The sequence below is a fragment of the Trichosurus vulpecula genome, chromosome 7 (assembly GCF_011100635.1).
Source record: "Trichosurus vulpecula isolate mTriVul1 chromosome 7, mTriVul1.pri, whole genome shotgun sequence".
Taxonomy (NCBI): domain Eukaryota; kingdom Metazoa; phylum Chordata; class Mammalia; order Diprotodontia; family Phalangeridae; genus Trichosurus; species Trichosurus vulpecula.
The window spans coordinates 159,689,705-159,717,606 of NC_050579.1; the positions used below are offsets into that span (position 1 = coordinate 159,689,705).

The window sequence follows — 27,902 nt, forward strand, 5'->3', positions numbered from 1 at the left end:
TAGCAGCTGGATCTATACCCTGGAATTAAGAAAGCCCTCTGGAGTCCAAGGGCCCAAGCTCATCCAACAAGTCCTTATCAGACTTGCTCTAAGATCTCCTAAGCAAGCTCTAAGCACTTCCCAATTATTCTAAGAATTAGTGAATCTTTTTTGTTTCAAATCTTAACTTTTCTGGACTTCGTAACTAGCCCTCAAACCACTATCCCTCTCACAGATGAAAAACTAGTTAAATCTCTCATTGGAGAAATACTCTCTCTGGTTTTTCTTTGGCTTGCTTCCCTTTTTATGGGGATGGGGGTAGAGAGAGAGTTGAATATATTATCAAAAATAAATCATTTCAAACAACAACCAGGAAAGCAAGGATTGTACTAGTTCCCAAACTTCCCAAACTACAACACGATATGGTGTTTAAGTATGGCCCTAACTAAACATATCTTTTTGCTAATGATAGCTGAAAAGGATCTTCTTTTTTCCCCCTCTTCCAATACAAACTGACCACAGCCAGGGCCTTGGCCAACCCATCTTTCCAATAGCAAAGGGGTGGGGGAGAAGGGGGAGATGTCAAAATACTTTCATTGCTTCCTTAAATAAGAACCAAACTGTTCAAAAATCACTAATTGAGTACCAACACTAATGGCTCCTCCTGTCTTCAACCAAGTATAGCAGAAGGTATATATACATACATATATATATATATATATATATATATATATACATATATACATATATATACTTTTTAAATCCCTTGGCTGAATGGGAAGTGCTGCTCATTGGAAAAGTCTGCATTAACAAGAGCAGCACCAAAGGATTCAGTGTCCCATTGATAAATCCAAGAAAATGTAAGGGTTCAGAGGAATTTTGTTTATAAGAATTAAATCTTCCCTCCGACCAGCCAAAGTATAGCACACAGCAGATGAGTAGTGCTGTTGTAACTGAATAGGGCCATGGAGCCAAAAAAAAAGTGTTTCTCTCTTTCAACATAGTCACTGTGGCTAGAATGGGCAAGAACTGTATTTTTTTCATGCTTCTCCTGCTCTTTGGACACTTTGTTTTTATGGAACAGTTGGTGTCAGGGAGAAACCCAAAGACCGTTGCATGTGGGATTTCCTAATGCAGAGATTTGGCAGACAGGCTCTTACTGGATTAGGCCAAAAATGAAACAGAAATTAGACTACCTCGAGATATAATAACTAAGCATTCTCACTCTCATTCACTGGGAGCAAATGTTGTGCTTAAAATGCAGTTGGAGAGAAAGGAAAATTTAGGGGAAGACATAACTGAATTCATCAAACAGCTTCATTTTCAAAAGCAGTGTTTGAAATCTCTTTAAATAAATGACAATTCATTCCCTGTTTACTTTAGGTAAACAGAAAATTCATTGTGGAGTACTCATTTTGAAAAGCTAATCAAGAACATTAGGTCCCAACAGATTCATTTAATAGAAATATAATAGGCCTTCTTGCTTGCTTTTCATCTTGTCTAGCTGAAAATGCTCAAATGAACAGCAAATTAACCCTCCTTTGGAATACAGTCCTTTTCACCACTGATATCCTCTCTCTTACGACTTGTAAACATTCTCGATTTTTCTCGTCAGTGCTTTTGCTTACTTGCTTTGACTCCTTCTACACAGAAAAACAGGACGGAAAGAGCCTGATTGCATTTGGTAAGAGAGTGGCAAAATCGTTGAATTCTAAAGGGAGTACTGCGTGTCGACTCTGCTATCTTTTTTTTTCTAGCAGAACAAAATTTTACACCTTTGTCTAAAAATAGTATACAGATATCAGGTGGGAGTGGGGTTGGGGTTTTTTTTAACGCTACAGATATATGTATATAATATATCTCTCTATATGTATAATTATTGTCTCTATATTTTTTACTTTTCTAATCGGGGAAGGGCTGCCTACAAGCTACCATACCAAGCAGATGAATGAAACCGGGCCATTCGAGCTCTATAATCAGATATAAAAGATTTGCAAACCATTTGAGATCTTATAATTATTCAGTGATATCAGCATTTAGAACTTGTATACAGATAAAACTCTAATATTTCATAACTTATGTAATCATGTACAAACCCTTTCCAAAACTTTTTTCACTGTGCTAAAGTAACATTCTAGACTTGTTGTAAGTACGTTATTCTTACAAGTAGTTCGCAGTTATTCTTGAAGGCAAGCCTTGGAGTTTCCTTAGTATAGTGCTGCTGGGGGAAATTTTCAGCATGTCCATCTTCATCTCTAGCCTGAAGGGAAATATAATGGCCTATTTAGGGACTTACAAATAATGGAAGAAAAAAAAAAGCTAAAAGCATAACAGCTCAGATCATTAAACAAACGGGAATCCAGAAATAACAACATTAATAAGAAGTTTATTTAAATACGCAGTACGCCTTTTAGATATCAAAACTTGGGATTTTTTTTTCTTTAAATAGCTTAGGCTGAACATGCAAATTCATTGTGTTCTAATACTTTAAAACAATAAGAAACAAACCAAAATCCAATAGATAAGCTGAAAGTCATACCCACTTTAGGAGTTTTATATGACTTTATTGCATTTTCAGGATTCCATTACATACATGTAAACTTTTTGACATGCTCAAGCATTCTCTAGATAACGTACTTTTTTTTGTTGTTTTAATAGCAAGGCCGTAAGAAAAGCGATTTGCATACTTATAATTGGCATCATAATACTGTTAGCGATAAACTGATTTCCCCTCTATTTTTAAATAAAGATCTGAAAGGAGCAACGGTCTAGCAAGAACAATGAGTATTCAATCAAATGCAGTAAAAAATATTTAATTAAGAAGCTGCATTAAAAGTTACTGGTTATTTTGATCTACACTGTTAATTAAGAAAGCTGAAGTTTAAATGGAGACATTAACAGAACCCATTAGCAATACCGTTTGCATACAGTATTTTCCTTCTAATCTACATCATTTTCGGGTTTGGAGTTAAAGCAAAGGGAGAAGTAGGTGAAAGGAGGAGTGTCAGCAGCACACTCATTAAGCCATTCATTTGGGCGACACTTGCACTCTGTTCCGCTCTCATCTCAACTAATCCCTAGCTGTTCACTCTCCCAGCCTCCTGAAATTCACAGCTGAGCTGTCTCCCTCACATATGGCTTGCATATAATTATGCATATTCCATTTTACACTGCATTAAAATGATGAGCTCCTGGCCCCAAGCCAGCTTATTTAAATAAGCCCCAGTGAACTAAGAAAAAGAAGAGAAACACAGGAAAGCCATAGAGTAAACAGCAGGTAGCTCTGTCTGCTGTCTTTTCAGATAAAATGTATGTCTGACACAAAGAGAGTTGAGAACTACCTGTTGTGATATATGGACTAAGGCGGGGAAGATGAGTATCCGTCTAGCAAGCCCTGACAGCCCTTATGCATTGTTTCTCCTTGATGGAGTGAAATTGTTCTGATGTTGTTGGGTGTCGCTGGGAACTCTGGGAGCATTGTTTTTTTTTTTTTTGTATTGCCATTTCAAAAACAAATCCACATTTTGCAAGCCCTGGTATGCGTAGCTCATCATCATAGAGGCTTTTGCTTCCCACTGTAGGGATGGATGGGAGTTAGGATGGAATAATTCAAAAGAGGGAATGACAAGGCCACTAGTATTTGGGTCACAGAAGGATTAGGGTGGGTTTTTTAATTGATTTGTTTTAAGAATTAGGAGTTGCCCCCCATTTAGGATTCAATGCCTCTTTTATTGAGCCTTTTCCTGATGCCCAATGCAGTTAACTTTAGAGGAGAAAAAAATACAGTTTGAGGGTCCAAGCTGTGTAAAAGCTGTCTCTTCCTGAGTGTTTGACATCTTGATTTGATAGTTACCAGCTTAAATTGTCCAAAGTTTCACTCAAAGTACAACTGATACTCAGGGTGTTCATTCTACTCTATGTCAGGGTGACCTGATAACACATGATACAGGGTTACACATACTATGTACTATATCAGGATGACCTATTTAAGGAAATGTGGCCTTAAGTTGGGCCGGTTACAAATCCGTCATTACTTGCCTCTCCTATGGGGAATCTTTCCAGATTCCCTTAGCTCATAGTGCTCACTCCCTCCTCCCCAAATTACCAAATATATACTTATCTGCAAACCTAGTATATTCCTGCCCCACTCCTAACTCTCAGTAGAATATAAGCTTCTTGAGGGTAGAGACTATTTTTCATTTTTGTCTTTTTCTTTCTTTTGCTTTTTTGCCCGGTGCAATTGCATACAATAGGTGCTTAGTAAATTCTTGTTGGGCTGAATTGGATTGGATTGGATTGGATTGTGGTGGCCCTGGTGGTTAGAAGCAAAAAATGGAATGCTTCAACAAAAGAAAGATTTTTGATGCCTGGAGCAAGTAATAGATACTGCTTCACGAAACTCCGCTGTAATGCTTGGCTCTTATAAATAGATTATAAACACCTCTCTACAATTGTAACTTCCTAGAAGGTAGGAACCATGTAGAATTTATCTTTGTTTCCCCACAGTGCCTAATACATAATAGGCACTCAATAAATGTTTGCTGTTACATGGAAAAACACTGAAGTGTGCCAAACTTAAAGCCTGCTATAAGCAGTCCTCACGAAAATGACATTAGATTAGGCAGAAGGACTTGAGCACATCCTTTTACATTCTTAGTGTGTTGTGTTACATATGCCTGAAAACACACTTTGCATATAGTTATACAGGGGCCAGTGTGTTTTCATATGTATGTCTATATTCACGATATATATGTATCTTATACATAAATATTCATAAGCTAGAATGTGTTTATTATACATGTACTACGCATACACATACATACACACCAGATGCCTGGTGATATTGTCAACATTGCTGATTAAGAATAAAAATAAAAATAAATTTATTTCCTTTACATGTAAATCTCTCATGAGTTGTTGGGGTTTTTTTAAATTACTTTATTACGTAGGTCTTAAATTTGTCTATTCATAACAACTAGTTCAGCATTTACAGTTCATAATTCATGAGGTTAAATGAAGTTCTAAAGTAAGATCTTCTAATGCTCGATGTTCTAGAAACTTTCCTAGGAGGCATATGTGGTTTGGAGTATAAAGAATAAAGAAACTTATGGAATGCCAAGTCCTTGAAAGGACTTTAAAGATCATCTGACTTAATCCCTCACATTAAAGGTAAAGAAACTGAGGCTCGGGCAGGTGAGGTGATGTGCCAAGGGTCAAATGGTTATAGCCTCTGGGCTCACAGTACAACACACCCACCCCATGCTATCATGGGGCTTCTTGCAACTTGAACCATCCTGTTTTCACAGCTTATCTTACTAGATCTTCCATTTTTTTCTCTGCATCACACATCCCTGTCACTGGAAAGTGCCTGAACCTCTGACAATTAATCTGACTACATAGTTAAAGAAATTCCATCCTACAACCATTTGCTTGGTATCCATCACACAACCACGGAAATGGAAAGCACACATAGTGAAAGGAAACCCAACACCACCACCCACATGCACACCATCACACACACATATACACACCCCAGCACTGCCACCACCACCAAAAATAATCCTCACAGTATTCTGAATTTCTAAATGGTCTAAAGTTTTAAACTTCACTAAGGACTAAAAGAAGTCAAATATAATCATCTAAAAAAATAAGTTTTAAGTGACAAGAGGTGTTCTGCTCCCTTCTCTCCTGAGAATAGGTATAATTCTCTTGAGAACTGCTTGATCTAGAGGAATACTACCACATCTTTTGAGTTGTCTGCTGTGTACCACTAGAGGGGATAAGGGATGTATGCAGCTCTCAGAAGAATATTATACTTGAGTTGGGGGATATTATTCTAGGAACAGCTTAGCATTGCCTAGGTTCTTGTTGACTTGAAGTGTTAAATGATGGGCTATTTTTCCAGTTTAACTGCTGATTAGAGAGGAGTCACCCTAAAAAAGCTGGGGGGAGGCTTCAGTTCATTCTTGACTCTCACAGGCCATTTATGAATAATCATGATTGAGAATACATGGGAGTCATAGGATCACAGTTTTGGAGTTGGAAGAGAACTACAGGCCAAATTGTCCAACTTTCTCCTTTTATAGATGAAGATAGACCCATGGAGGTTAAATGACTTGCATGAGGCCACACACATACAAGTGGATGTTTAGTTCTTCCCTACCACAAATGCTACACTATTTATTTTTATAAGAGTCAGTGGAAGGATCTGATTCTAGTGCCAGTATTCTTTTGCTGCTCGCTAAGAGCTAAATTAATGCCTGCATGATAGCTACTATATTCGATTCATTACTTGATTGACCTATGATTTTAAATGAATCAAAGATATAAAGCAAGGAGGAACTTCAGAGAGTAACTCTCATCTCAGAGACCAGTTGGTCCAACCCCATCATTTTATAGAGGAAACAAAAGCCTACGTATGTTAAGTGACTTTGCCCAAGGTCATTCAGACAGTAAGCATCAGAGAGGGGATTTGAACCCAGGTCCTACAACTCCAGAGCTAGTGATCTTTCCAACTGTACTGTACTGCCTCCCTCTGACTCCTCCCTGCCTTAGTAGATGCTCTTAATGAGCTACTGAGAAATGTTGTCACCTGGTAGCCAATCTTCTGCTGCTAAGCTTCCACAAATCTAGGCAGGCTGGGCCATAATTCAACACCAAGCCTGTAGTTAAAACCTATCCACAGTCTACTGGCATAGACTTTGAGAACCCAGGATATCCTCCAGCCCCTAGTTAGATGACAGAGTAAATCTTTAGGGGAGATATTAATACCAAGGCAAAATCTGTTCTTCTCCTTTTTTGTAGGTTGCTTTCAAAGCTCCAATAACTGCCTCGGCAATCAATTGCCCGTGCTGACTTTTTCAATTAACCATAAGAGGTTTTATCAGCAACCCTATGACATCACTCAGAGCACTCTCAGACTTAACCAAACATCCCTCTCTCGTAGTAGCAGCAACAACAGCAAACACTACCAAATGAGCACTGTCATGCATGGTTGGTGGTACCATCATTGGCCCAAGAAAGCTAAAGAGATCTTTCTAAGGGAGAGATGGAAACAAGGGTAAATGCTTAATTCAGGGTGGAAGGGGAGGTGGTAGCACATTCCTAAGGACCTCTGTAGGGAACAAAAGAAAAGTTCTCCATTCTCTCATGGTGGGACAAATGGAGCCCAATTCCCTTCGAATGGGTCATACCACTTCTCTGGAGTGCTAGGCAAAAATCCCTGGGAACTTCCTCTCCCAAGCTGCAGGATTCCTCCAGGAAGATTCCTGAACCTCTGGTTGTGGTCACTGTCTTCTTCCATATCTATGCCTGGATACAGTAGAGCCCCATATTAATGTTGAGGTCCAGGGACCAGGAAAGCACTTAACTTACAGACTTGCTGGCAGGGTGAGAGAATGGCAATATATGAAACACAATTTGGACCAAAATATAATTGAAATCATGAGGCACTTTAGAATTTTTTTTTTCTTTCTCTACTTCTTCATAAGTAACTATACCCTTGCTAGGGCATTGTGTACTTGCTTTAAATATAGCATAGGGAGGAGTTGATCCTAGTGTTTTCATAAGAAATGTTACTGTCAGATCAAAGGAATATTTTTTTACCTATTATTATTGTGAGTTGCTTTCACTTCAAGACAAAAAAGAAATCAAATAAAAATCCCCAAATTGCATTATAGTGGGAAAGGGTTTTACCATTTAGCTGCCTGTCATATACACAATTTTAAAAGAAAATTGCAGGTATTGGGGGTATTAAAATAGATGAAGGAATATTCAATAAATAGTAAAGGAGAAGAAAGCCTAAAGTATTGGCCTATGGAACAAAAGCTAGCACATATATATCACTTTGAAGTTTTCAAAGTGATTTCCAGTCTTGGAATTCCAAATTCCAATTATGTTTCATTTTGTCCTCATAACAACCCTAGGAAGGAGGTGTTATTATTTTCCCCATTTTACATATAAGGAAACTGAGGCAAGCAGAGGGCTTTAAGTGACTTGCCCAGGGTCACATAGCTAGCCTTCCTGACTCTATCACTAGTGCCCTACCCTAGCCCTGTGTCACCTATCTGCCTTATACCTTAATGCCTCTAGCCTAAACAAATTCAATACCTCATTTTAGTCCATGTTTCTGCAAATATCATCACCAATTCCACACTTTTATTTTGTATATTACACTAAAAGCTCTCTCACACACTTAGACCAGAGATTTTATTATTTATTTAATATTCAAAGTCTGCATTCTTTCTTTTGGTTTCATTGCTATAGATTACTCCTCCCCTCTACCAATGCAAGTCTGTATCTTCTCCAAATCTTAGAGTTTCAGAGTCGTCTCAGCTACTGAGTTGTTTGCCCAGGTTCACATAGCAAATATGTGTCAGAGGCAAGGCGTGAATCCAGGTCTTCCAGGCCAGCTCTCTATCCCTTATGCAATCCTTAGAATCACAGACTCAGAGTAAGAGCTGGACAGCGCCTTAGAGAACCATTCCCCTCATTTTATAACTGAGGCCCACAGATTTGAAGTGACTTGTTCAGATAGATAGCTATAATATAACAACTATTCTTGGCTACATAATATACCTTCAGATTACATTTATACAAAAATAGCTTATTATGAGAGGCGCTAGTGCATAAAGCTGGCCTCCAAGCAAGGATTGACCTGGGTTCAAGTCCTACCTATGACATACTGGCTATGTGACCCTGGACAAGTCACTTATCAACTTAGGCAACTCCCTAAAAAAAGGTGTTGACCTGTATTGGAGTAAATTGGCATATTTATACCAATAAAATCACAGGTTTGGTCCCTATGCATAATATTTTATAGAGTACTTTTTTGGTGACAATCATGTGAGGCAGGTATTTTATGCAGTGTTCTTAGTCCTCGGGCTGGTAGATGGCTTAGTGGACAGAGAACCAGGTCGGGAGTCAGGAGGACCTGAAAATTTGGTCTCAGACACTTACTAGTTGTGTGACCCTGGGCAAGTCACCTAACCCTGTCTGCCTCTGTTTCCTCATAAGTCAAATGAGCTGGAGAAGGAAATGGCAAACCACTTTGCCAAGTTGCCTTCAGTTATCTTTGCCAAGAAAACCATAAATAGGGTCACAAAGAGTTGAACACAACTGAAGGACAACTAAAAATCATTACTCCTGTCTCACAGGTGTAAGGAACTCAAAGGACTTGGTGATGTCACACACAGCTAGTAAGTCAGAGCCAAGACTTCACCCTTGGTCTCCTGACTCTACTGGTTGGCTACACCATGGCAGTCTGTGTGTCAATGAGATTCCAAAGCCCCTCTCCTGAGTAAAAAGAAAACAAACTAGCAGGTACTCCTTCAGGTGGGTAACTAATGAACCACAGGCTCCTATGAGCCTGTGTGACAAATGTGTCAAGGGGCACATACTGTGGAATCAAAAACTTAGTTACTTCATTGGAATACTAATCATAGTAATTGACATAGATTCATGTTTTACAAAATCTCTATTCAAGAGGTCTCTCAAAGATCTCTTCTTATGCCTCATCAGAAGGCATGAAGGTGATCCTGGATTCTCAATGTCTATACCAGCAGTGGGTAAATCCTGGTAGATCCTACCCATACAGAAAGGCTTCCAACACAGGAGTCTTGACAGACTATGCCTGAACAGCCAAGTTTAAAGATACTGATCACCAGGATGGCCACAAGAGGATGAATTTTTCAGCCACAGATACTAAATCATAGAGCAATCTCCATCTCTGCTGATAGCAATAGGGGCCACACTGGTAAAAATCACAGATCTTTTCAAGTATTGAAGTAATGGTTTGCTAAGCAATTTTCAGATACCATCTCAATTGATCCCTGTGAAGTAGGGAAATATAAACAGAAAATATTGCTACCCTTATTTTCACAAACACAATCTTATTGAGTTGAATCTGCCTCTATCTTAAAGATGAGGAAATGGGGACTTGGGAAGGTTAAATTACTTGCCCGAAACACGGCAACAGTTCTAAAAGCCTCTCTTTTTTTTAGGACTCTGGACCTACTGTCTCCTGCTTCCTGGCACTCCCAACCTTGCCCTTTTCTGAAAGCTTCCATGATTTATTCTGGAAACTTCCATGTTCCATGTTTGTACAGCTGGAGCCTCGCTAACCAATCCTTAGTGTCTGCTTACCAGTGATATTAGAGATGGGGAAGCCATCGTGGGGAAGTGAGAACTTTCCCCCGATAAAACCCATGGCCTTTGTCTGCTTGGTATGGAGGATATGGGAACCCAGCTATATCAAATAGTATCTAGAAAGAGTGATGGAGAGCAGGTGAAGCTTGGTGTGTCAAGTCCAAGGTAGCCTCTTCCCAAGAGCCCACTTAGCTCTACTACTCCTTCAACTACAGCCTAAAGGCCATTGCATGCATGATCTGAAAAATTCCTTCATTGTCTTTCCCTTGTTGCTCCTTCTTCCCATGATCTTACCCACGGGAGTCTTATTTTAGTCCCTGAGCCTTCCTTTGTGGGTGTAAAAACTCACCACAATAAAGCTCGATGGATCTTTGCATCACTGTCCTATCTGACTCTTATGAATCAAGGGCCCAAACTGTTAGTCTGAGATAAGTCATATAGCTAGCAAGCAAGCCAAGGCTCAAATCCAAGTGTTCTAGGTCAATCAATAATGGTGTGTTTCAACTCTACGTAATTAAGGTTTTAATGCTAGTGAAGAAAAGACAGAAAAGGTTGGGTTTATATATTGTTGTATATTTTTTAAGAACTAGAGGGACTAGAGTCTTTTTTTTAATTATAGAGAGTTATCAACTCAGACAACTTAGAGAATTTCAATCCCATTAATTTCCATTACCTCCATTATGACCTTTTCTGAAATACCTATGAGCTCATAAAACCAGAAGAGGATTTGGGCATGACCTAGGCCTAGTAGCTTAGAACCGAGTAGATCCTCATACCATCTATTGTAGTCCTTGGTGTACTATCCCTATCAACCTTGGCAGCTGAGCCTTATTTCTCACAGTAGGTTTAGCTCCACCCACCGACTTTGACTAATCCTGGAGTTCTATGGGAATAGGTCATGCATTGCATTGAGAAGGTCTTGCCATGACCTTGTAACCGGGTCCTTTTGCCCAGAGGAGAGGACACATACAAATAGAGACAAGTAAAGTGATTGCTGGAGTATCCATAAGTCTAGGCCCTGATTTCATAGGAAATCTACCCAACCCCTGTATTTCTCCTTGTAATAGCTAGCATTTATATAGTGCTTTAATAATTGCGAGGCATTTTACATATATGATGTTACTTGATCCTCATAATAGCCTTATAAGGCAAGTGCTATTGTTATCCCTATCTTAGGGATGAGGAACTGAGACTGAGAAAGGTTAAGTGAATTGCCCTGTATCACACACAGCTAATGGGTGTCTAAGACAGAATATGAACTCAGGTCTTCTAGACTCCCAAACTAGCAGTTGATCGATCCGCTAAGCTACCTGGCCACCTAGGCCTGGGTGGGTATATTTGTAAGAGGCAGTAGCTCCCTTTTTCTACCTCAGCATGAAACCACAGGGCCACAAATATCTCTGAGCAATCTGGTCGTCAGGCTGAATAGAATGCACATTCTGGGAATAGTTTAAGCATGGAGCCATCCTTCTCTTGCCCTGAAAAATATAGGACCCAAAAGGTGACAGCAAGGTAGGTCAAAGACCTGTATTGTCTTCTTGTGCCCTTCCTGTATGACTGTACCAACGTGGTTTATATATCATTCAGCAAACTCTGTACTTAGATCAACTTAGCGCAAGGCTTTATATTTCCTAATATCGTGAACCTAATTAGAACACAACATACCTTGATACCCTAGTTCTAGTGACTAGGTTTTTGCCCTATTCCTCAATTCCATAATTATTTGTCATATATCCTTATAACTCAGTTCCTGCCTTGTACCCCAGTTTCTCAACGGCTGAGTATCCTATCTTGAAGCCCAGAGCCTAGTCACTGGCTTCCCTACTCCTTATCCCCAGTCTCCTGATGGCTGAGTCCCCAATATCTGTTGGCTGATCTTCCAAATAGCAGCTTCCCACCTACCTCACCCTCTACCAAGCAGCTTTGAATCTTCTAATCTCTATCATCTATCTTTGAATACATAATCCACCCAGCTCCCATATCAGACTTAACTTGGACCATAGCCAATAATACTTATCTCCCTTTTTCAGCTTTCCCCTCAGGCAGACTTACCAATTTCAGATTTACCTTAGGATTCAACCTCACAAGCTATCCTTAGAATAAACCACTCCCAGCTTTGCTCCCACATTCAGCCCCTTGGCCTTACTTGTTTTCTTGGATTCCTTTTCCTAACCTTTCCCAATTTGACCCCCACTGCTAGTCCACTGGTCATGATATATTCTACACTGGATTATAAATTCCTACAAAGTAGGGGCCAGGTCTTAACTTATTTTTGTATTTTCTGAGAGAAATTTTATTTCTCTCATATTAATAGCCAATTATTAAAATTGGGAAGACCCCAGCTTTTTTTCCCCTGTCCTATTTCCTTGTCCAATCTCTCAAGGAGAGGGCTGATGAAAGACAGGGTTAACATTCTCCTCATTCTGGGTATTGCTACTCCATGCAATTACATCAGAATTCTCATCTAAGGCAAAATTCCCTTCTGCTCAGGCTTAGGTAGGGGATATAGATTCTTTGTTTAGATTGCCCAAGGCTGGGGGGTAACTTAGAAATAAATGACAGAATCAAAGTTCATTAGAATTAAGTTCAGCCCCTCATCATAATATATATTCTCTCATTAATTGTTAACCAATCAGAGTTGATTGCCACTCTGGGGTGGGGGGAATACCCCTTTTCCAAGGGCATATAAGCCATGAGCCTGCTGCCATGCTTGTCTTTGGCATTTAAGCATGCCACAGACCTCCTTTAATTAAAATGCTGGCATTATTAATAAAATGATGACCCAGAAATTTCGTTTCTCAAATTTTTTAAACATCACATTTCCCACAATCCCTTGTCCATAGCTGCCATAATAAATGAACTCTGCATTCTTTTGAAAAACAAGATAAGTGTCCAAAGTATCTCATTTTCTCCACTGTGAACCACTTGCCTCGAAATATCAATTATACTTTTGTAAGTGTTTAAGTTGTCAGGCTTCTCTCAAGCAGATAGCGAGTTGCATCTCACCATAATAAACAATGGTTTCTCTATCTGGCTCAAATGAAGAGAAATCCAAGTCTCCTGTGAACAATAAAATCACCCCTATCATTCTGCTACCTGTTGAATATTTGGTCAAACCCTTAAGCATTCCGAAGCAGTTGTTATGGGGGCTTACAAACTCACATCTTTCCTTTTACTACTGATTAGGTATGATGAGTGGCTGATGGCTCTTTTATACTTGCTGGTCAGAGAATTCAGTTCAATCTAATTAAACAAATATTTATTAAATACCTACTATACATATAATAATAGCAAACATTTATATGCGCTTCAAAGTTACAAAGTATTTTGTATATATTATCTTCTTACAACAATCCCAGGAGGTAGACACTGTTACTATCCTCATTTTATATATGGGTAACTGAGGTAGACAGAGGTTAAGTGACTTGCCTAGGGTTACAAGGTAAGTATCCACGCCAGATATGAACTCAGGTCTCCCTAACTCCAATTCCAACTCTATGCATTTTGCTGCTTTTTACAAAATACTATATGAGAAAACAAAATTAAAACAGTATGTGTCCTAGAGATGCTTACACACTACTGAGGGGACACATGTACCCTAGTTAAGTATTAAGAGAGATCCCTAAAAATTGGAGGGGGGAACCAGATAAGGCTTCATAAAGGAGGTGGCCCCTGAACTGAGCCTTGAAGGCTGACAAGGATTTCTAGAAGCAGAAATGAGGAGAGAATCCATAACAATTGCTTCAAATGCATGGAGGCAGGGAATGTTGATTGGAGGAGATAAGAAGCAGTCCAGTTTTTATTGGATCATGGAGTTCATAAAGGGGAGGAGGATGAAATAAAGTTGAAAAGGTAGGTGGGAGGGGGCAGTTTGTGGAGGGACTCAGAGGCCAGAGCAAGAAGCCCGTATTTTGCTCCATACATGATGATGAGCCACTGAGGTTTTCGAAGACTGGCGTGGTGTAGTCAGACAATTTAGAAAGAGTACTTTGGTAGCTATATGGAAGATGGATTGGTGGGGGGGAACACTGGAAGAAGGCACATCAATTAAGAGGCTATTAGAACAGTCTAGATAAACATGTGAGGGCCTGAGCTAGAAGGGTGGCTATATTCTATAATCAGTAAAACTTGCCAACTGATAGGGGTTTTTTGGAGAGTGGGGGGAGGGAAATGAGTCTTTAATCTGGGGCATGTGAACTTACTCTTTTTTATATTTTGACCACTGCATTTCTATACAATTTGTTTTCTTTGTAATCCTGTGTATTTTATTTTATGTATTTAAAAATATTATTCTGAGGAGGAATGCACAGACTTCACCAGACTGCCCTGGGGGCCTATGGCACAAAAAGGGGAAGAACTCCTGCTCTAACATGACTCCAAGTCTACAAAGCTGACTGATTATGAGAATGGTTAGCACGTTCTATGGAACTAAGAGGTTTGGAAGAAGCAAAGGATTAGGAGACTGATGCGGGAAAGTCCTGATCTTGTGTTTATTAACAAAATTAATCTGTTCTCACTTGACATGATAAACAGAGGGAAAGGCTATTTCGCCTGTTAATACTATGCCCTCACTCAGCTGGTGATCAGACAGATTGCCTCTGTACTTCCTTCTGTGATAGGTCAAACAGCACTGATAGATGAGAAGTACTTATTTGTAGTATCTGTGTGTCTGTGTGTCTGTGTATCTCCATCTCTCTTTCTCCTGTCTTTTCTCTTTTTTCTGTCCATCTCTGTCTCTCTGTCTCTTTCTCTTCTCTGCCCCTTTTCCCTCCCTTCTCTCTGTCTCTGCCTTTTTTCTCTCTCCTCTTTCTGTCTCTCCTCTCTCTCTTTCTGTATCTCCCTCATTCTGTGTAAGCCTTTATAGCTATAATAAAATGTTAATATTCCATTTTAAGCCTTAAAAGAATAATGGTAACAAATATACAACATGAAGATAATATGAAGTGAATGTTGTTTGTTGCCTCTGTGAATATTTCTTTGAATGAGGTGTCAGATCATAGCCATGTAGAGCTTGCACAGAAATGAGTCAATGGGGCAGATTTCTTGCTTGACTAATGACTGTCCTTACTCAGGGACAGATATGGGTTATATGACAGTTATGAGAAAAGATTCAATATTAGCCTGAAATACAGCTATTCCATACATGAAAACATATTAAGTTCTTTCTCACAGATTCCAGCTGTGTCTCAACTAACACATCCTTGTTGCCACATGGTCCTGAAAATCCCTCTGTTTGGTTTTTTTAAAAAAATATTTATCTATTTTCTTTCATGAGACAGATGACCCTTTTTGATTTATTGTGTGCTATTCTTTGTGAGGTAACTTGAGTGCTTTTGTTCAATTAAACATGTTAGGAGAGAGGGCCCTATAAGACAGATAGGGGCTGGAAAGTTGGCAAAAGTTGAAGGAAGATACAAATGCTTCCCATTCACCTCTCAGTGAGGCCAAACAACCACCACAAGTCAGTCCTAAGGCCTGAGTACTCAGGGGCTGATGATCTACTTTGTGGATTCAGGAGAGCTGGCCTGCCCAAGGTACAACGGCTCTTGACTTTTTTTATTTATTGCTCATAGCACAGTATTCTTCGCCATAAAGAATAGTGTGTAGCATGCTGAACACTTAAGATAGCAACAACTTAGTTAGCAACTAAGTTTTTATCAAGCACGAGAAGTTTCCTTTAAATAAGAACAATTTTCAGTGAGTTCTTTGTGAATTCAAGATTTGATGTCTTCTGAAGTTAATGTATCTATGTAATGGGCAAGTTTTGTTTAGTTTGCAAATACTAGATTTAAAATACTCTCTCTCTCTCTCTCTCTCTCTCTCTCTCTCTCTCTCTCTCTCTCTCTGTCTTTCCATATATATGTATATATAGATATATATATATATATACATATATATGTATATATGCTGAGTAAGCAGTATTTATATTTTAAAAGTTATCTATAAATTTACTTTTATTTGCAAGAATATTATATCCCAAATGTCACAGCCCATGTACTAAAACTCATGAAATTCGAGTATGATGCAGTATAAGGACATAATTGATCGAGCCCTGGACCTACAGTCAGTAACACTGAGCTCAAATCCTTCTTGATATACTTGCTAGCTGTGTAACCCTGGTAAGTAACTGAACATCTGAGAACCCCAGTTTCCTCACAGTACCTATCTCACAGATTTTGGGGGAGGATCAAAAAATACAATGTGTGTAAGTGATTTGGAAATTTTTAAGGGCTATAAAAATGGGAGCTATTATCTAAACTCTTTAGCCTTTTCTAGAAATTTAGAATTTTTAAATTCTTCTTAATTATTCCTATTTTTAATATATTTTTATTTTTTGGAGGGGGAAGGTAGGGCAATTGGGGTTAAGTGACTTGTCCAAGGTCACACAACTAGTAAGTGTGTCAAGTGTCTGAGGCCCTATTTGAACTCAGGTCCTCCTGACCCCAGGGCTGGTGCTCTACTCACTGCACCACCTAGCTGCCCCTAATTATTCCTATTGATTGCCATTTTGGACATGATCCCATTCTACTGATGAATGGGTAAGGAAAAGAAAATAAGTGGTGAAATAAGTGTTACTTGTTAAGTCCTGGGGGTTTTATTTGCTTGTTTTTGATCTGGGATTTCATCCGTGTAGGAAATATTCAGTACAGATTGGTATCTTTTTGTTGCTATTGTCGAGGGTCAGGGGGAAGAAACTGAGTCTATCTCACCCAGGCTAGAGATGTCATGGTTAATCACAAGCTTGACCCCACTGCTGATCAGCACAGAAGATTTGAAATTCTCATTTCTGACATGAGCTGGTTTGCCCCTACTTAGGTGGCCTGGTAACCTCCCACCCATTTCCCCACCTTGCCAGGTCTCAGTAGTTTACCATATTCATGCCAAACTTAGTTCAGACATTCACTCAGCTTTACCCCTTGCAGCTCAGAACTCCCAAACACAAGAAATCCACCAGCCTCAGCTTCCCCAGGAGCAAGGCCTAGACACGTGTCACCACACCTAAAAGATTGGTGAGTCTTGGTTAAAAAGTTTATATGACTGGCTACCTTGAGGGATTTGGCTTGCATGAGGATTTCAGTCAGTTGTGTTAATTTAGTAAATAGAGTAACAGTATTGGAATCAGGAAGAAATAGGTTTGAATCTCGTCTCTGAAACCACATGGCCATTAATATCTCTGGGCCATCTGGTGGTCAGGCTATTACTGGCTGGACAGAGCCCACCTTCTGGGAGCAATTAAGAGTGAAAACACATTTCCCTAGGCCAGAAAAAAGATGGGGAACCAACCAACCAGAAAAGATGGTGGCATCGAAATAGATAAAGAGGAGGGATAAAAGAAAAGGCGGTGAGGAGGGAATAATCATATATTAAATACCAACTATGTGCCAGGCAATGCACCAAGTGATTTACAAATATGATCTCATTTGATCCACACAACAACCCGGGGAGGTAGATGCTATTATCATCCTCATTTTCAGGCGAGGAAACTGAAGCAAACAGAGTAAAGTGACAAGCCCAGGGTCACACAGCTAGAGGTACACAGTCTTTACATTCCTTCTGTGACTGTATCCATAGATATGTGAACAAGACACTTCATCCTTATGAACCTATAAAAGGGGAGAATTTAATGCAGCTCTAATACCAACCTCGTAGGGGTTGTTGTGAGGCTCAAATGAGTTAATGCATATAAAGCATTTTACAAGTTTGAAAATGTTCTATAAATGCCAGTTCTTATTATAACCCCCAGCTGTCAGTGAGAAGAGCTTCTTAATGTTGGTAAGTCATTTTTCATTTGTGTCCAACTCTCCATGACCCCATTTGGGGTTTTCTTCACAAAGATATTGCCATTTCCTTCTCCAGCTCATTTTATAGATGAGAAAACTAAGGCAAAGAAGGTTAGGTGACTTAACCAGGATGTCAGTATCTGAGACCCTATTTGAACTCAGAAAGAGGAGTTTTCCTGGCTGTAGGCCTGGCACTCTGTGCACTGTGCCACCTAGTTGCCCATGGAGAAAAAAAGTTAGAAATGAGGAAGAATGTGAAACAGGCAAGGAGAATATTGGAAGATTCCAACAGTAAGAATCCAGATTCTAAAGATTCGGTTAACTACTAAAAATCTTTCCAAAATAATCCAACCTAAAACGTGATTTAGAAAACCATTACTAATCTGATTATAGCACAACTCAAGATATCATCAGATATAAGCCAACCTAAAATGTAATCAGTATAAAAATCGACTATAAACTTCAAAATTATAAATGTTAGAAAAATTTATTGAATTAAAAAAGGAGGGTATTGTAACAGCAAATGCAAACAGAAGAGGGGTGGTCTGCCTACAGTCTAGTAACAGGAGAGGCAGTGAGTAAGGATTTGCCAGGGTGTCTTTAGCCCTGACCAAGAGAGATCCCTGGCCAGCAAACATAAATATTCAGTAGACTTGGCAAGTTTATCCAAATAATGGAAAAGGGTGAGTCATTACCGTGGCCTGATGAAAAGGTCTCTTATGATCATTCAACTTCCTTTACCCTAATTCTCTATTCACTAAGAAATCTTGTGATTAGTTATTGGGTTTCCCAAATTATTCAATATTGAGCACAGGGTATTCTGATCAACTAATAATATCTGGCAGCCCTGGCAATTCTGTTCCCCAATGTAAATTAATTTGCATTTTCCTGCTTTACAAGTATCTTGTGTTATTTTGGTTAGTGTTCATCAAAGCCTGGTCACACTATGTGAATTAATGAAACTGAGTTTATGGGCCTGCATGCTGAGAAATAGGCCCTGAACCTCTAGTGTAGTAGAAAGCTTGCTAGGTGTAGACCAGGGGACCTGGGTTCAAATCCCTGCTTCAACCCTCACAAACTGTAATATCAAGTCATTCACTGAATTTCTCTAAAGCCTTAGTTTTTTATCTACAAAATGAAGGGAATAGGTTAAGGACCCTTCTAGTTCTAAAGCTATGATTCTATGAATCCATTATATCCTCATTTTGCCCTCTCATTTAACATTAATATACCCTGAATCATCATTTATAGTTAAGCGTTAACTTTAATCATGCCCCAATAATAAGAATAGCCGGATGGTGCAATGGACAGAGTGCCAGGCCTGGAGTCAGGAAGACTCATCTTCCTGAGTTCAAATTGACCTCAGACACTTATTAGCTGTATGGCCCTGAGTAAGTCACTTAACCCTGCTTGCCTCAGTTTCCTTATCTGTAAAATGATCTGGAGAAGAAAATGACAAATCACTCTAGTATCCTTGCCAAGAAAACCCCAAATGAGGTCACAAAGAGTCGGACACAACGGAATGACAATGTTAGCTCTTTTGCTTAAAGATTGATACTAATAAGGCGTAAGTCATAGCTATAAACATAAGCCTCACACCATCTCAAAGCGAAGTCACATACGATTCCTTTAATTCTGGCCTGGCATCTGACAAGAGTAGATCCCAAGAGAAGCCTTGTAAGAGGATGGGGATGGACAAATGTAAGCTCCTTGAGGAGAAGGGCTATGTACTATTTGTTTCTCCTCTAGCACAGTGCTTAGGACATAACTACAGTGCTCGAAAAGAGTCATGACTTTTCTGGTATTAATGCACTCTCTCTCTGTTAGCCCCTAACACAATTTTTCCATGAGTTGGTGTGGCCAAAAGAATTCCTCACTTTGTGATCAGTCTTCCAGTGGTGAGATTCTGCCTTTATCGAGGTTAGTTCTCAGATAGCAGATACAAAGTCCATTGTCAAAGGCTCTCTAGTTTCACAAAAACAGCCAAAGCTTATGCTCCATTAGCCAAGCCTGCAGAAATTCAGTCATCTGCACATCACAAAGAGGCATTTGAGTGGTGGCAGAATGAACTGAAGGCCCTGGCTTCCACTTCCTACCTACGTGACTCTACGCAAGTCAATCTACCTATCTGGTCCTAGGTTTCCCCATCTATAAAATGAGAGGATTAGATTAGATCACCTATGAGGTCCCTTCCATTTCTATATCTATGATCCTATGACATTAAATGCTTAATAAACATTGATCATTGAATGAATGGATAGTTGTAAATCATGAACTGAACCAAATATTGCCCTAGAATGTGCATACTTACTGACTGTTTATGGCACTAAAGAATATAAATGATGAACTGTAACAAATATTGTTGATGCCTGTCGGGTTCCAGCTAAAGTCATTCAAAATCATTGACTTTTTAAATCATTTAAAAGTCATCCAGTTATTTAAGCATTTTTTTTAAAAAAAAAATGAAGGTAAGAGAAGAAAAGGAAGTTCAGAAGGAGACAGTCAACCAGGACCACTTGGAAAGTAACATGTTTCAGGAAGGTCATTGATAAGAAGAGAGTCCCCATATACACCAAAATATTTCTAGCAGCACTTTTTGTAGTAGAAAAGAATTAGAAACATGGTAGATGTCCAACAGCTGAAGAAATCATGGTATGTGATTATAAAAGAATATTGCCACTCTGCAATAAACAACAAATATGATGAATATAGAGAAGCATGGAAACTTTTACATGATCTTATGCAGAGTGAAGTAAATAGAGCCAAGAAAAGTATATATAATGATGACAACAACTGAAAAGGAAAGAACAACCACAAAATAATCGAAAGTGAATGCTGTAAAATTACAAAGAACAAGCAAAGCACCAAAGAAGAGATTGGAGAAGATATCTCCAGCCTAAGTCCTTTGCTTAGGTGGGACATCCATGGGCGTGGAACACTGCATATATTTTCAGATGTTTTTTGACATACTGGTTGGCTTTGCTGGTTCTGTTTCTCTTCTTCCTCTATTTCTTTTTTTTTCTTTAAAAATATTATTTGTTATATGAGCTAGTTCTCTGGGAGAAGGAAATGGGAGAGATACTAGGAAAAATTCTGGTGATATAGAAAAAAGATATCAAAAATATTTAAAGAAAGTAACACGTTGAATTTATGGTATACTTTTTTTAAAAGTAAGCTGCACATAATAGAGTACACATATAATCCTTCTTTTTCTATATTGCTTTGGATATAGAAATATTCCCCTTTTTGGGCAGGGTGGTTGTTAAATTCAGAATAAATCATTTTTTAAAAAGTGATTCTGGCTGATTTAATGAATTTCTGTTCCCTCTATTACAGGTGTGACATGATCAGGGCTCTATTACCATAAACTTTCTTCTCTCTTGATTCCAGTTAGTCCATGGTGTTAGTTTCACAAAAGTCAATATCCAATTAAGGTGAACCAAGAACCTTAATGGATATCATAGTGAGTCTTAAACACTGGGTTTCCATAGGGAGGAGGGTTGGAGTGGGGGAAGGGGGGAATAAATAAGCCTCTATATAACCTGGGTAAGGACCTAAAATAAGCCTGAAGAAGAAAAAGAAAAAAAGGGGCTAGGCCTGGATAATGGAAGTGTCCCTGTAATCACCTATTTCTACAGAGGAGTCCTTAATAATATTCAGCAAAGCTATGATTAATGCTGCATGAACGTGGGCCAGGGGAAAAAGCAAAGCAACGCTGTGCGTCAATCTCCGTCTGTTTTTTCCATGGGTCTTCCCAAGTATGAAAACACAATTTTGCCCTGCATAGGATGGCTTTCCTGATGAGACTTCAGTTATGGGTGATGTACCACTTGACCTACTAATGGAGGCACTGCAGGGATTTTGAGAAGGAAACCAGCATCACTCCATCGCTAAAGAGAGGGACAACCAATTTCTCTAGGAAGCAAAAGAAAATGTGGCAAGATAAGGAGACAGATAGAAAACCTGCTCCATACACATGGCACCCTCTACCATATTCATTTCTAGGCTCAGCTTTGCTGAAGATGTCGACTCGTAATAATAATAGGGAGGATAGTGACATGTTTAAGTCAGGAAGAAATTTTTAAGTAGAAACTGATTGGAGCTGAAGGCAACTCATATCAGGCTTGCCAAATGAATGTCAGGTTAAGGACAAGTGTATGCTCACTAGCCACATTAATTTTTTGGTGACAGACATAGTTAACAGTGTTACCCTGCCTTTTGTTTTCTTTTTTTTTTTTTTGGTCCCAAGAAATGTGGTGTTTAAAAATTTTTTTTTTACAATTCTGAATTTATAAATAAAACGAATGTCTCTGCATCCATAATAGGATAGAAAAAGATTATACTTAAAATGCAAATATATATTATGAAATAGTAAAGATAAGTAGCATTTATATAACATTTTAAGGTTTGCAAAGCACTTTTTCCATGTTATCTTATTCGATACTAACAGTTCGCTTTTGTTGTAAAATATGCAATAAGTTCAACATGTAACTTTCAAAGCTGCCCCGATCATCTGTGATTCTTTCTGTCCTTCCTTCTGTTTTCTTTTGTGCATTTTCTAAAACTGCTTCATTGACCATTTTCTCTTCCTTTCCATTTCCTCTTTCTTTCCATTCTCTCTCACTTTTTCTTTCTTTTTCTCTGCCAGCACAAGGCATAGAACCTTGCACACAGTCAATGCTAAATAATATTTATTGAATTATTAATCTTTGTTGAATAAAATAAATTATAATAATTGTATATATTAATGTATAATACTTTATTGCAATAATATTTTCTGAATGAAAGCAGAAAGTGTCCCATGTTTCCACTTTTTCTCTCTTTTAGTATTCTGATTAGTTACAGTTAAGAGGTAGCATGATATCATGAAGAAAAGGTTACATTTGGAGACAGGAAGACCAGAATTTCTCTGACACTAGTTAAATGACCTTGGACAAGTCAATTCACCTTTATGTGGCTTACGCAATTCCCTAGAACTTACTTATTAAACTAGAGACAAAATGTGATATATATTAGTGGAAAGAATTCTTATACCTGGAATTCCCTTTATTGAAAAAAGCCTTTGTAAATTGTTTGTGGTTAAGAATCACCACTAGTGGGGCAGCTAGGTGGCACGGTGGATAGACTCTAGCATACCAGCCCTGTAATAAGAAGCACCTGAGTTCAGATCCAGCCTCAGACATTTGACACTCACTAACCGTGTGACTCTGGGCAAGTCACTTGGTCCCAATTGCATTGCCAAAAAAAAAAAAAGAATCACCACTAGAAAATAGGCACACTAGTGCACTATTGGCAGGGCTTTGAATTGGTCCAGCCATTTGTAAAGGCAATCAGTGAATGGGAAGATCTTTCCCACCCATTCACTGGGCTTCGGGGGCAGGGCTCTCAGGGTCCTGGGGGGAGTGGCTAGGACTGGCACCAGTGGAAGCCTGTGTGGGAGGAGCTTGCTGAAGAGTTGGAGCAGAGCTAAGAGGCAGTTGGGGAGAGCAGTTAAGAGCTGAAGGAGAGAGGAAGCAGTCAGCTAGCTGGAACACAGCTTGGAGATTGAGGTGGAAGCGGTGGCAATGGTGGCAGGCGCTACAAAAAAGCAGGACTGACCCTCGTGGAGACCGGAGAGTGCTGAGCAGGGGTTTGAGGCCAGTGGGTGGTCTTCTTGCTGGAGGGCCCTGGCATGGAAGGGGGGGAAGCACCAGTATGGCTTGGCTTGCTGCCATAATGCTTTTCTGTGGCCTCCTGGTCACTATTGTGAGATGGGCATACTGGTTTTGGAAGATTCTTGCCAGGATGTCGAACTGGGGACACTGGTCCGTGGGTCTGCTACCTTTGAGTTTCAATAAATGTTTTAACTCCTCTGCCTTCTACTTAGAGAATTCCTTATATCCTCTGATTCTGGACCATTCAGGCATATTCATGGTTATCTTTAAAGTCATGAATTCTGCCTTAATAATATACCATTCCAAAGGGCAATTTGGAACTATGTCCAGAAAGTCATCAAACTATGCATGCTCTTTCACCCAGTTGTACCACTACTTGGCTTACACCTCAAAGAAATCAAAGAAAGAAGAAAAAGATCTATATGTGCAAAAATACTTCTATCAGCTCTTTTTGTTGCAGTCAAAAATTGGAAACTGAGAAGGTATCCTTCTATTGAGGAATGGTGAAACCAATTGTGCCATATGAAGGTAATAGAATATAAGAAATGATGAGATGGACAGCTTCAAAGCAAATTGAGAGGAACTTTATGATCTCATGTGGAGTGAAGGGAGCAGACCTAGAATGATTTATTTAATAAGAAGAGTAGAGAAGAACAACTCTGAAAGATTTTAAAATTCTGATCAAAGCAATGAAAAACTATGAATCCAAAAGAATGAAGGTGAAACATGCTCAGGGCTTAAGATGCAGAAACATACATTTTTGGACGTGGCTAGTGTGGGAATTTGTTTTGCCCAACTTGGTAGATATATAATGAAGGATTTGTTTTTCACATTTGTTCATTTTTTAAAGAAAATTTTGCTCAATGGAGGAAAGAGAGAGTGGGAGGGACAGATTGATTTTATAAATGTGTTACTTGAAAAAGAAAAATAATAAAGTATTATTTTAAAAAAATCATCTGCTGCACTTCCTTTAGCAATTCAGCTATGATTCCTTATCTTTGTTTTGTCTACACCCTCATTGTCCCTACCACCACCCACTAGGTTACCAAAATTCCAAATCATTCAGAATACAGTGGGGTCTTTGGGATTGTTGCTAGGCACTGTACTATTAAAAGCACCCTTAACATTAGAACAAATTTGGAAGGTGATTACCCAAACTCACCTGAAATCATTGAATACCTAAGAGCCTTCCAGAGAAGGGAATCACAACACACGTAACTGAAAGTTGCCAAGAATTCATGGCAATTAATAGTGATCAATAATTCACCAAACATTTATTAAGCAACAGCTATATTCCAGGGGTAGGGAACCTGCAGCCTCAAGGCCACTTATGGCCTTCTAGGTCCTCAGGTGCAGCCTTTTGACTGAGTCCAGGTTTTACAGGACAAATCCTTTTATTAAGGGGATTTGTTCTGTTAAGGTTGGATTCAGTCAAAGGGATGCACTTGAGGTCCTAGAGGGCCACATGTGGCCTCAAGGCCATAGGTGTCCCACCCCTGTTTCAGGCTCTGCATTAGGAAGCTGGGATACAGAGGACAAACAAAGCCATATTTGCCCTCAAGGATCTTGCCTTCTATAACAGAGAATGAAATGTACATGCACCACAACAAAATACATGCAAAGTAAATACAAGGCAATTTTGGGGGGTGCACAAGGAGCTTATTGGATCAAGAAAAGCCTCATGTTAAGAGGTAGCTCTTGAGTTGAAGCTGAAGGAAGCTAGGAATCTAAAGAAGCATGAATGAGCAAGGACAATGTTCCAGGCATGAGAGACAGCCTATGCAAAGGCATCAAGATGGGAGATGATCTCTAAACAGTATCCTCTCACCCTATCCCACTTTCTCCCCTCTTTCCCGAAAGAGGAGTGTGGGAGAGAGAAGAAGAGGTTTCAGAATGATACTCTGATTATATCTATTAAATCAGTGGCTAAAGAAAACGAAATTCCAGAGGCCAGTGGAGGGGAGGCTAAAACCTAAACACAGAGGTGGAATAAGGTAGAGTCTCTAGATACTCTTGAGGTAAGGGTGGGTGGGAGCAAGAATAGAGATGGATAGTGGATGGGAAAATAAAGATTATAGGTAATACAAAGAGAAAAGGGTATAGTGCTATGGGAAATAAGAATGTTAGATCATGGAAATGTGCACATCCTTGGAGAAAGGAGCATTCATTGCAAAGGTGTAAAGGTGGCTGCCTTCTATCCTTCTATTAGTTATAGTTCATTGGAGCAGAACAGACATTATTAAAGCACTCTTTTTCCCCTCTCTATTTTACTTGGAGTCTTCATAGGTTCAGTTCCAAAAGTAACAACCTATGGCTGGTAAAATGTATAAAAGGGATCTTTTCCCAGATATTTTGTATGAGTAATTAAGACATATTTTTGGAGAGCAAGATTTCCGTGGATTTAAGCCCTGGGCTCTGAAGTTACTTCTCACATTTATTCAGTCACAGAATGGACTACTATCTTGTCCTGGCATACTCCATCATTGTTTAAAGATAAGCCTTTACTTGTGTATTAATTCTATATTATTAATAAGTGTATGCACCTACTATATTACCACAATTTGCTAGCTCCTTGAGTAGCTGAGGTTTTGTTCTTTATTTCCTTGCTTTGGGGAAGAGGGGTTACAACCCTATGATTTTGAACTGTGAAATGGCTTCACCAAGCTTCGTAAATTTGAGATTTCTCTATTTGGTATTTATCCCCAAACTACTGTATAAGGCATGGGCGTTTTGCTGGCACAAAATTAACATGCCACCTCAGCCGAAGCATCTGCACAAGCTGCTCCTCAACCCTGTAGTGTGGTGAGCAATTGCACAACTAATAAGAATTTCATACTAACTATGTGTGACTGAAAATTTTAAATTTATCACCAAGGAGGTTTCCTTGAAAATAGACCCTTATCAAGGACTAACTATGTTACTTTGAGGTGCTCATTTTTATGGATTTTACATGTATTTTTCTCAATGTCAGACTGGATTTTAAATATATATTATTCCCACCCTCACCTTACCCTCCAAGTAGCTGAATAAAATTTAGTCCAAGCTGAAAAACAAGCGAAATCCTATAAATACTCTCTTGGGAAGAGGAAAACACTTGTAGTAAGTAAAAAGGAAGTAGGCAAAATACAAGGTTAAGAATGGGGTATTTCAAAAGATAGCTGAGCTAATGACTGCTTGACATTTTTTTAGAGGACCTGATGCCTTTTTAGAAGAGAACTGACCCAGCTGGTATGGGGGACAAGAGTACTTTTTCTTTTTTTCAAGGTCTTGATTAAATTAAAATGATATAGCACAGAGAAAAATGTTTTGCATTCTTATTATCAAAGCTTCTTATTGTTCTTGTTGGCCTACATTTTCAAAGAAGACCAGTGACATCAGAGAGTAATGTCTCGACTTGTGTATGAGCTGGATTTAAGCGAGGCAGAGTTGCACAAAGTCATCAGCCTCCATCTCTCTTCCAGAGTCATTGAAGCCCGGTGGCAAGGCTAACATCAAGATGACTGGCAACAGGCTGGGATTCAGTGGACAAATATACATATACATGTGTATATATATATATACATATATACACATGTACGCATGTATGTATGTGTATGTTATGTATATATGTGTGTGTATGTATGTGTGTATATGTATATATGTATATGTGTGTGTGTATATGTATATGTATATACATATATATTCGGGGAGTTGTCTAGAATTACAGATGTTCTAGAAATACCTACAGGAAAAGACAATAAAAACATATTTCTCGAATGTAACTTCATCTCCTGTGTCCCTCTTTTAGAGTCTAACTCCCCAATTTAACTTTGCTTGACTATGATACCACTCTTTCCTCTTGCACATCTTAGCAACTACTCTTGCCGCCCTCCTCATTTTAGGTAGGCATCTGTCCCTACCACACTGCTACCACGTGCCTTCTTTCATGTCTACTAAAATCTTCAATTCATTAATTTCATGCCTATTTTCTCATCTCTCTTTTTACTAATTTTCAGGTCTTAAAAAAAAACAACCTCCATTTTATGTAACAGAAATTCTCTGGCTGGAAGCAGAAGATCCCTTTATCTTTGCCATAAATTCCCCTTTGAGGCCGGGAGAGAGCCAAATAGAACTGCAAAACAAGCTTTCCAAACTGAGTTACCCAATGTGACATAGACCAGGGGCTCTGGCAAAAGAGGGAAGAAACTGGAGGGAAAGAGAAAGTTTGATTAAATCTTATATTTGGCTCAAAATTCTGATAACATAGAAAAAAAGGCATTTTTTTCTTTTTCAGGTCAGACTGATCTTTTTTGAAGTAGAATTATAGCACTGACTTGATCCTTAGTTATCTCAAAACTCAAGT

General features: G+C 39.0%; 1 protein-coding gene across 1 annotated transcript in view; it reads right to left on the reverse strand.

Annotated features, from left to right (window-relative positions):
• Positions 1-27,902, reverse strand: part of LOC118858546 (sine oculis binding protein homolog) — a 229,179-nt gene that overhangs the window by 90,415 nt on the left and 110,862 nt on the right. Inside the window, exon 5 of the mRNA XM_036769111.1 lies at positions 2,144-2,239. Within this exon, the coding sequence (XP_036625006.1) occupies positions 2,144-2,239 (96 nt within the window). The remainder of the gene's footprint in view (positions 1-2,143; positions 2,240-27,902) is intronic.